Source organism: Anas platyrhynchos, chromosome 32 (genome assembly GCF_047663525.1).
Source record: "Anas platyrhynchos isolate ZD024472 breed Pekin duck chromosome 32, IASCAAS_PekinDuck_T2T, whole genome shotgun sequence".
Taxonomy (NCBI): domain Eukaryota; kingdom Metazoa; phylum Chordata; class Aves; order Anseriformes; family Anatidae; genus Anas; species Anas platyrhynchos.
This window is the reverse complement of record NC_092619.1, coordinates 1,268,394-1,279,688: the sequence shown is the minus strand read 5'-3', so window position 1 is coordinate 1,279,688 and position 11,295 is coordinate 1,268,394. Positions and strand designations below refer to the sequence as shown.

At 48.9% G+C, this 11,295-nt stretch overlaps 1 protein-coding gene across 1 annotated transcript; it reads right to left on the bottom strand.

The window, feature by feature from the left end:
* Nucleotides 1-3,387: 3,387 nt before the first annotated feature.
* Nucleotides 3,388-10,585, bottom strand: LOC140000440 (olfactory receptor 6E1-like). The gene is made up of 2 exons (XM_072030324.1): nt 10,023-10,585; nt 3,388-3,445 (listed from the first exon to the last, which is right to left on the bottom strand). The coding sequence occupies exons 1-2, from the start codon at nt 10,583-10,585 to the stop codon at nt 3,388-3,390; spliced, it is 621 nt and encodes a 206-aa protein (XP_071886425.1).
* Between the last annotated feature and the right edge of the window lie 710 nt (nt 10,586-11,295).

Sequence of the window (11,295 nt, the reverse complement as noted above, 5' to 3'; positions counted from 1 at the left end):
CCTTTACAGGTCCTTTACAACATTCCTGGACCCAGAGGAAGGGACCAAATTCAGTCCTTACCTGAGCATGTCACTCCAGCATCCTCACTGTGGTCGCAGTCTGTTTGACCCCACCCACTGTGTGTGCAGTCAGACAGGGCAGACTCAGTGCCATGACAATTAACTTCATCCATCCAAATGCGTCCGGATCCTGGCCCAAAGTGTGCCTCCTCAAAAGCTTTGAGAGCACCCCCACAGCCCAGCTGCCTACAAACCACTGCAGCATCAGACATGTCCCAGTCGTCATCACACACGGTCCCCCACTGGTCCTGGTGTTTCACCTCCACTCTCCCAGCACAGCGACTGCCGCCATCCACCAGCCTCACCTCTGCAGCCCCTTCAAACACCAACACAGGAAGGGTCAGGAGAGTTTTGAGCCCCACATTGTGTGTCCGTGAGGACCCCCTCCCCAGGCAGACTCCCAGTTCCCAGGGTGGATCCCTGTCCCCATAGGCTGTCTCAGGGACAGTGGGGGGTTCCTCTTCTCCCCATGGGCTATGCTGGGCTGGGGGTACCCAGCTCTAGCTCTCCTGGGCCATTTGCTGCACCACAGCCCTCACCACCTCCTCCCACCCCACGCAGCCCCCAGCCCTGCACAGGGCTCCCACTCCTCCCCATCCCAGTGTCCCCCAAACAGACCAATGCTCCTTGAGCAGCTTCCATTGCCCATTGTCTGCCACAGGCACCTCCCAAACCCACTGTCTGGGTTGACCACAAGGATACCAACAGCTCACGTCCCTTCCCCATCCCTGCTGTCAGACTGGCCCCTGTGCTTGACCAGGGCCACCAAGAAGAGCACCTCTTGGTGCAGATGTCCCAGTCCCCTTCTGTTAATGGGACACAACCTGCCCTCCTGGAGTCTGTGTTTCCCCAGATCTCAGGGGCAGCGAACAGCACACAACCCCTCTGGGGCACCCCAGATATTGGTTGTGTCCTGGAGCTCACTGAGGGCCACCCTCACTGTCTGGGACTCCTCTAGATCCAGAGGCACAGTGCTGGGGATCAAGGGGTCCCAGAAAGGTACCCAAGGACAAGGTGTCTAGAAATGAAGTCAGGCTTGGGCTGCCAAAAACATGGGAGATGTGAAAATGGATTACTCCCTCCCACCCAGACAGGCACAGATTAAAGAACAGAGCTGAGAGACTGAGCACCTTCTGCCTCTCATTTCAGTGGTGCCTGAAAACAACCCCACTCCCAGAGAGATCCCAATGACCCCACTGCTGCCCATTGTCCCAAGGCTGTGGAACAGAGAAGCTGGCACTTACCTCTGCAAGGCTGCACCCAGAGGAACAGCCACAGCACCCAAGGGGACAGGAGTCCCTCTGTCCCCATCCTGAGGCTCCTGTCCTGACAGCACGGCCCTGCTGCTGGAGCTTCTGGGGACCCACGGTGAAATGGCAATGATATGATGGGAGGGCAATATATCTGTGCAGATGCTGTCCCAGCTGCAGGAGGAGCCAATCGAAGCAGCAGGCACCTTTTTAGACGTTATCGGCACTTATCTCCCCTCCGACGCAGCCCAGCTCTCCAATGAACTTCTCCAGCACTCTTCATGACCATATATGAGGGACGGCTCCGCTGCGGGTCTCACGTCACTGCGGTGGGACATCATCGTGGGGTAGGGCTGGGTGTGGGGGCAGATGCCTCTGACACCCCTTGCAGCCTGCTGTGGGAACATGGAGCATCTCCTGAGCTGTAGCATCCAAAAGCCCAAGGTGCGATTGTCCGGCCGTCCTTGTGACATGGGATCCAGGGGACTGGTCCTGCAGCGGGGCTGTGTCAGGCTGGGAAGGGACCAGCCCCTGCCCCTGCTACAGCCCCTGCTGTGCTGGCAGCAGCAGCTGGGAAAGGCCCTTGGGCAGGGCCCGAGCCCCATGATGGGGGTGCTGGCTGTCCCGTCCCTCCCCAGGGAGCCTCCTGTGGGGTCCCGGCAGCAGCCAGAGCTGGTCCAGGGCCTGCCCTGGCAGCAGAGCTGCAGCCCAGAGCCTCAGGCGTCTCCCTGGCTCTCAGCGTGTCACCCAGGGGCCGTTATTCCCCACGGCGGGTCGGGAGCTGGAGCCTGCCTGCCACTGCAGGTGCACAAACCGCAGCCCACGTGACATGGCGCCCGGGCAGGAAGACGGTGGTTTCCTCCTGGCCCCATGCCCAGGCATGGCCCTGCGGTGCCTCCCAGCCTCCCCACAGCTCCAAGCATGGAAGGGTTCAGGAAGTGTTGGACAATGCTCTCATATGTACAGTTTCATATATATGTATATATATATGTATGTGTATATATACATATAATTTTAAGTAAATAAATATATTTAATATATATATATCAATATATTAATATAATATATATTAATAAATATATAATAAATATATATATTTAAAATATATATATATATAATATATATAATAAATACATATAAAAATATATATTTTACTAATATATTATATCATATCATATCATATCATATTGTATTATCATACATTATATTTATTGTTATGTTGTGCTATGTTATTATATATTATATACTATATACTATATACTATATACTTTATATTATATACTATATATTATATAGCATATATTTTAATAATAAAATATATAATATATAATATAATATAATATAATATAATATAATATAATATAATATAATATAATATAATCTATGTATATATATATAATATAAATATAATTATATATATATATAATTATAATTATATATAATATATAATTATATATATATAATAATATATATAATATATAATAAATAATAATAATATATAATAAATAATATATAATATATATTATATAATTATATATTATATATATTATAATTATATATATTATATAATATATAATAAATAATATATAATAAATAATATATAGAATATATAATAAATATATAATATATATAATTATATATATATATAATTATAATTATATATATATTATATATATATACATATTTTATATTATATTATATTATATATAATAATATTATATATATAATATATAATATATAATATATAATATATAATATATAATATATAATATATAATATATAATATATAATATATAATATGTAATTATTTTTTGTTTTTGTTTTTATTTTTATTTTTATTTTATTTAAATAATATATATTATATTGTATTAAATATTACGTTATGAGTTTTTAAAAATATCATACATATATTGTTTAATATATGTATATTTATAAATATAAACATATATTTTTTTATATTTTTGTTTTAAATCTTTTATAGTTTTTTAGATACATATAATTTAATTTTATTCTCATGGCTGAAGTTGGTCTCACTGATCTTCAATTATTTCCAGAGCGGGACATTTCAAAATTCGGTTCAACCCAGCTCCAGGTGATGCCATAGCATCTTCACTTGCCACGGGCCTGTTCCTGGCCTGTATTCAGACAGCAATGACCTCACAAACACCTACACAATTCTTGGTCTGCCAGCTCCTCGGGCACCAGTGGTCTCACAGGTACAATGCATGGACCTTGCCCTGACCTATTATCTACTAGATCACCAACGACCTCCCCTCAGATCTACATAAGCCACGTGCCTCAGGCACCAGGGTCCTCCCAGTATCTATCACAGGCCATGTTTGCCGTCGGCCTGTCAGCTACTCAGGCACCACTGGCATTGCAGGAACAATCACCTGCCATGGGCCTGCTCGTGGCCTATCAGATCTTCAGCTGACAGTGACCTCATAAGCACAGATGATCTATTGGAAGATGTCAGAGTCCCTGCCCATGACAGGGGGTGGCTGCTCATGTTCAGCTGGCTGTTGACCAACATCCTCAGGGGCTTTTCTTCTGGACAGCTTTCCAGCCACTCTTCCCCAAGCCTATGCTACTGCATGGGCTTGTTATGACCCAAGTCCAGAAGCACTGTTGAATGTCATGTGATTGGACTCAGTCCATCAACCTAGCCTTTCCAGATGCCTCTGAAAAGCTTTCCTACCTGTCAGTTGTCCCAACTAACTTGTTATCATCTGCAAATGTACTAAGGGTGTACTTGATCCTCTCTGTCAGATCATCCATCAAAATAGTAAACAAAGATGGACCCAGTACAGAGGCCTGGGGAATGCCACCCACGACCATCCACCAACTGGATTGATCTCTCTTCACTGAGACTCTTTGAGCATGGCCATCCAGACAGTTCTTCAGCCAGCAAACTGTACACCTGTCCAAGCCATGAGCAGACGGATGGGTTGTCTTTCTGCAGGGCTGCTGCTACTGAGTCCACACTGAGAAGATGTAACTCCTTCTATTAGGCTTTTTGGGATGCCCTGTGCTCAGTCCTTTCAAACCAACTAAGCATGAAGCTGGTGCTTTTGATGAGCTGGTTCTCAGCTCATGTTCCAGTTACTGGCTAGCATGTATCATTGTTCTTGAGTTTGTACAGCACTGGCATTCTTGCATTCCCTTTTGTCTCTGTTTGCTTGAGTCTGCATTGTCGATGGTAGTTCAGGAATACTGGAGGGGTGGCTGCGGGGAAGCATGAAGTTGCATCTGTCATGGTGGGACCTCGGTCAAGGTGGGATAGAATTCTATCCTTTGAGGGAATCCCAAAGGTAATTCCTTCTTAAAGGGTGATGCCATCCTGAGTCGTGTCCTTGCCTGTGCAGCATCTGTCAAATGGCTGATATAAGTTTCTCCTAAGAAGAAAGTCCCTAATGGGGACTTCATGGTGGTGTTTTCATCCATCTCTACGGTGGCAGGGAGGGGTACAGAGTGGACACGGAAAGCCCACCTGTTAAACACGTGGCTCCGGGGCTGGTTCCAACGCAGAAATCTTGGGTTTTTCGACCATGGGGCACTTTACAAAGCACCCGGCCTGATGGCCATAGACGGGTCCCTATCCTTTAGGGGAAAAAGGATCCTGGGCCAGGAGCTGGCGGGGCTCATTAATAGGGCTTTAAACTAGGTAAGAAAGGGGATGGGGCTGAAGCAACGATTGTTGGGGCTGTGCCAGGGGGAACAATGGCAAGGCCGGAGGATAAGGTAAAGGCCCAGCTGAAGTGCATCTACACCAATGCATGCAGCATGGGTAACAAACAGGAGGAGCTGGAAGCCATTGTGCAGCGGGCAGGCTACGACTTGGTTGCCATCACGGAAACGTGGTGGGACCAGTCTCATGACTGGAGTGCTGCTATGCCTGGCTATAAGCTCTTCAGAAGGGACAGGCAGCACAGAAGGGGTGGTGGTGTGGCTCTCTATATTAGAGAGTCTTTCGATGTTGTAGAACTCGAGGCTAGGAATGACAAGGTCGAGTCCCTTTGGGTTAGGATCGGCAGGGACAACAAGGCTAGCGTCCTGGTCGGGGTCTGCTATAGACCGCCGAACCAGGATGAGGAGACGGATGAGGAATTCTACAGTGTTGCCTTCAGGGGGCAGTGGCGACCTGGTTCAGGAACGGCACGGCGACCAACCCCAGGCCGCTCGGTCCATCGGCTCACAGACACCAACGTGGTGGATGGCAAATGGCGTTTATTGTCGAGTCACATGGGCTTATATACCCGAGGCCCATAGCGTCACTTCCGCTTGCTTACATCACAGGCCACACGCTACTGTCCATCAAGGGAGGGGCTCCACCTTTCCGTACATCGCGACATCTTCCGGCCGCCAGACCCTAACTACCCACATCTCCCCCCTCCCTATGCACAACCAAATTAGCTAAAATATAACAATCTTAAGACATAGACATCATAACTTAACTGAAAAACATAAGGCACAATAACCAGGAGAAAACTAGGAGGTAACTGGTAACCCTGAGTAAATACACTCTTAAAGTAGTTGTTGGTGTTCTACCAACATAATGTTAACTTTCTCTAACCAACTTTTAACAAACAACACAAGCATATTTAGTATACAAGGTCCAAAGATAAGATCACACAAACACATTGCAGCCCCCCACCCACGGAGGCCGCTTCGCTGGTGTCTGGATTCTGCCAGTGTGGAACTCTCAGGCTTAAACAGGACGCTTGCTGACTTATTGTCTTCTCATATCGCCGGGGTATACAGATTACAGGGGTGCCTGATGATCCGTTCCTGTGAACAGAAACTCAGTTTTCATTAGTTTTGTTCTGAAGTTGGGGCGTCGGCTGTTTGGAGCTTCTCTGGCCGCACGAGTTGCCATACCTTCGTGGGCCCTCAGGCCCTGGACTTGCGCCTGGAGGGTGATCACTGTTGGGTCCGTACCCATTCGCCGCTGCAGGCTAGAGCCATACAGTGTGTGATCCGTCCCAGTTACTTGGGCCAGTTGTCTCTTACAGTTGTCCCCCCATTCTCGTTTAAAAATGATCATCCCACCCCCGTCAAAGATCAGTCTACAAGTTTGTTTTATATCAAACGGGAGCATGTCGTCTCCCCTGAAAACACCATCTATGAGGGTGGAGACCATTGCAGAATGAAGCCCTTTATCCACAATGGCTTTAACTATCGCTTGCACATCTTTAGGGTTTGTTGGTGAGTGAACCCTCTGCCCCCTGTCTGTCACCCAGACCGGGAACGCTAGCATGGCCGATAAAGCCCAGACAGCGCACGCAATCTTAATTTTCCTCCAATCCATGAGAGGAATTTCTCTGCCTCGCGGTGCAGCTTTATTTCGGATGGGGATATTTTTGCAATCTGTCCCCATTTCCTCCTCCGAATTTGAATCGCTATCTGATCCGGAGTCAGAGCTTGACTGACTGCTCACCTCCGAGTTCCAGTACCCTCCCATCGAGTTCCGGCCCCGCCCCCCACCCCTGCGGTTGGGCCGCTCCCTGCCTCGTGGCTCGCCCCGCTGCCTTCTCAGCGAGGCGTTTGCGCCACAGGAGCGTGTTTTCAGATGGCCGCTCCGATCGGCTCTCTGCCCCTCTCTCACGTTTCTACCTCCTCCCCGGTCGTCCCCGCAACCGTTCTCTTTTTTGCATTTCCACTCGTTAGTAAAACCTAACGCTTCATCCCCGTTCCCTCCGGAGGCTTCTTCACCCGATTCTTCGTTTTCTAGTTCAGCACCGTTCTGGGGCGCACATGGCCGTGGTCTCTCCCAGATTTCCCCAGGCTCTGGTTCCCCACCGGCACCCCTGGCTTCCTCAGCTGAGCCACCCCACAGCTTCCACAACTTTGATACGACCTTCACAAGGGTTTCCATCTTCCTTGTTGGTCCGGGAGCGTCCTCCCCGCCGGGCTGGTCCCGCCGCTCCGGCCGCCGTTCACCTGAATCCAGGAGTTTTCCCGGGTTTCGGCACCACTTGTTGCCTTCGGGAGGCAGTGGCAACCTGGTTCAGGAACGGCACGGCGACCAACCCCAGGCCGCTCGGTCCATCGGCTCACAGACACCAACGTGGTGGATGGCAAATGGCGTTTATTGTCGAGTCACAAGGGCTTATATACCCGAGGCCCATAGCGTCATTTCCGCTTGCTTACATCACAGGCCACACGCTACTGTCCATCAAGGGAGGGGCTCCACCTTTCCGTACAGCGCGGCATCTTCCGGCCGCCAGACCCTAACTACCCACACTAAAGGCAGCTGACAGAAGTTGCGAAATCTTCAGCACTTGTACTCGTGGGGGACTTCAACTTCCCTGACATATCCTGGAAGCACAACACAGCCCAGAGAAAGCAGTCTAGGAGGTTACTGGAGACAGTGGAAGATAGCTTCCTGACACAGCTGATTAGTGAACCTACCAGGGGTGGTGCCCCGCTAGACCTTCTCTTCACAAACAGAGAAGGACTGGTGGAGGATGAGATTGTCGGGAACAGTCTTGGGCAGAGTGACCACGAAATGGTAGAGTTCACTATTCTTGGCGAGGCCAGGAAGGGAACCAGTAAAACCACTGTATTGGACTTTTGGAGAGCTGACTTTGGGCTGCTCAGGACACTAGTTGGTGGAATCCCTTGGGAGGCGGTTCTGAAGGGCAGAGGGGTCCAGGAAGGCTGGGCGCTCTTCAAGAGGGAAATCCTAATGGCGCAGGAGCGGTCTGTTCCCATGTGCCCAAAGATGAGCCAGCGGGGAAGAAGACCAGCCTGGCTCAACACAGAACTGTGGCTTGAGCTTAGGAGAAAAAAGAGGGTTTATAATCTTTGGAAAAGTGGACAGGCCACTAGGGAGGACTATAAGGATGTAGCGAGGCAGTGCAGGGACAAAATTAGGAAGGCCAAAGCTCATCTGGAGCTCAATCTGGCTACTGCCGTTAAAGATAACAAAAAACGCTTTTATAAATACATCAACACAAAAAGGAGGACAAAGGAGAATCTCCATCCTTTACTGGATGCAGGGGGAAACTTAGTTACAAGAGATGAGGAAAAGGTGGAGGTACTCAATGCCTTCTTTGCCTCAGTCTTTAGCGGCAATACCGGTTGTTCTCTGGATACCCAGTACCCTGAGCTGGTGGAAGGGGATGGGGAGCAGGATGTGGCCCTCACCATCCACGAAGAACTGGTTGGTGACCTGCTACGGCACTTGGATGTGCACAAGTCGATGGGGCCGGATGGGATACACCCAAGGGTACTGAAAGAACTGGCAGAGGTGCTGGCCAAACCCCTATCCATCATTTGTCAGCAGTCCTGGCTATCGGGTGAGGTCCCAGCTGACTGGCGGCTAGCGAATGTGACGCCCATCTACAAGAAGGGCCGGAGGGCTGACCCGGGGAACTACAGACCTGTCAGTTTGACCTCAGTGCCAGGGAAGCTCATGGAGCAGATCCTCTTGGGAGTCATCATACGGCACTTGAAGGGCGAGCAGGCGATCAGGCCCAGCCAGCATGGGTTTATGGAAGGCAGATCCTGCTTGACGAACCTGATCTCCTTCTACGACAAAGTGACGCGCTGGGTGGACGAGGGAAAGGCTGTGGATGTGGTCTACCTTGACTTCAGCAAGGCTTTTGACACCGTCTCCCACAGCGTTCTCCTCAAGAAACTGGCTGCTCTTGGCTTGGACTGGCGCACGCTTCATTGGGTTAAAAACTGGCTGGATAGCCGGGCCCAAAGAGTCGTGGTAAATGGAGTCAAGTCCAGTTGGAGGCCAGTCACTAGTGGCGTCCCCCAGGGCTCGGTGCTGGGGCCGGTCCTCTTTAATATCTTCATCAATGATCTGGACGAGGGCATTGAGTGCACCCTCAGTAAGTTTGAAGATGACACCAAGTTAGGTGCATGTGTCGATCTGCTCGAGGGTAGAAAGGCTCTGCAGGAGGATCTGGATAGGCTGCACCGATGGGCTGAGGTCAACTGCATGAAGTTTAACAAGGCCAAGTGCTGGGTCCTGCACCTGTGATGCAATAACCCCAAGCAGAGCTACAGGCTGGGAGATGAGTGGTTGGAGAGCTGCCAGGCAGAGAAGGACCTGGGAGTGATGGTGGACAGTCGGCTGAATATGAGCCAGCAGTGTGCTCAGGTGGCCAAGAAGGCCAACGGCATCCTGGCTTGTATCAGAAACAGCGTGACCAGCAGGGCTAGGGAGGTGATCGTCCCCCTGTACTCGGCTCTGGTGAGGCCGCACCTCGAGTACTGTGTTCAGTTTTGGGCCCCTCGCTACAAGAAGGACATCGAGGTGCTTGAGCGGGTCCAAAGAAGGGCGACGAAGCTGGTGAGGGGCCTGGAGAACAAGTCCTACGAGGAGCGGCTGAGGGAGCTGGGCTTGTTCAGCCTGGAGAAGAGGAGGCTCAGGGGTGACCTTATCGCTCTCTACAGATACCTTAAAGGAGGCTGTAGAGAGGTGGGGGTTGGCCTGCTCTCCCACGTGCCTGGTGACAGGACGAGGGGGAACGGGCTAAAGTTGCGCCAGGGGAGTTTTAGGTTAGATGTTAGGAAGAATTTCTTTACTGAAAGGGTTGTGAGGCATTGGAACAGGCTGCCCAGGGAGGTGGTGGAGTCACCATCCCTGGAAGTCTTCAAAAGACGTTTAGATGTAGAGCTTAGGGATATGGTTTAGTGGGGACTGTTAGTGTTAGGTTAGAGGTTGGACTCGATGATCTTGAGGTCTCTTCCAACCTAGAAATTCTGTGATTCTGTGAAGTGAGCTTGGAGTGCAGCACCAGGCGGTAAATCGAGAATGTGAAGCCCATGACCCAAACAGCAGCAACCAGGTGGATACAGATCTGATGCTTCATGATGGCAGCATAGCGCAAAGGCTGGCAGATGGCAATGTAACGGTCAAAGGACATGACAACAAGGAGAACAAACTCTGCAGCACCCAGAGCAAAATAGAAGGAGGACTGGGCAAAGCAGCCGCCTACTGAGATTGTTCTCCTGCCAGAGCTCAGAATTACCAACAGTTTGGTGCTTGTGGAAGACGTAAACCAGATTTCCAGGAATGCCAGATTGCCAATGAAAAAGTACATGGGGGTTTGTAGGCGGTTATCCACACACACCAGGAAAATGATGGCTGCATTCCCCATCACCGTTGTCAGGTACATGAGTAGAAGGACCATGCAGAAAAATAGCTGTAGCCTTTGTTCGAGCTTTGTGAAGCCTGAGAGGATGAATTCAGAAATGACAGTTCCATTGCCTACTCCCATGCCCAATTTCCATTCATCCTGCTGAGGCAGGAACATGGCAAAAACAAGTAAAATAATTTCATGGTCTGGATGCAAGGTTATCTCCTTCCTTCTCTCTTTCCTTGCTTGCAGGCTTCCTATACAACAGAGAGAGGAGACTCTGTTGGACCTTCCTCACACTCTGACCTTTCCATTTCACATATCATGCAGAGTCAAGAGGGAATTTCTTGTCTTCTTTCTAACCTTGTCCATCAGCCACAAATGATTCTTTCTCAAGAGCACAGGACTAATAAGGGGTTGTTAGCGATTGCACCCTGTTCCTGGGAAGGTCCTCATTTACTCAGAACAATTGCAAACACCCATTGTAACAACGTTTCAAAAGGAAATCTCATCTTCTGCACAAATAATTTCTATTATGTAGATGCTAAACCATGAATTCAAAGATGTATATTGAAAGTTATTCTCTCTCCTCTTCAGTACTTGCCTTTTTGGACTACCAGCAGCTGAGGATCCACTGGTTTATTTCAAGAAAAAGAAATTTCAGGTCTTTCTTTTATAGTGCTGTGATTTCTTCTTTGTCATCTTCCCTTATTTCTTGAGGAAAGAAGGAAAATGGGGACCAAGCGTAGCTTGCCTTTTTCAGTACTGTAAAGTAAGGCCAAAATTCATTATGGTCCCACCAGGTCAGTAGAAACAGATCTGTCACAATCTCATCTGACTTCATTCTGCACTGAAAAGCAGATATATCCAGAATTGCTCTTTGTTCT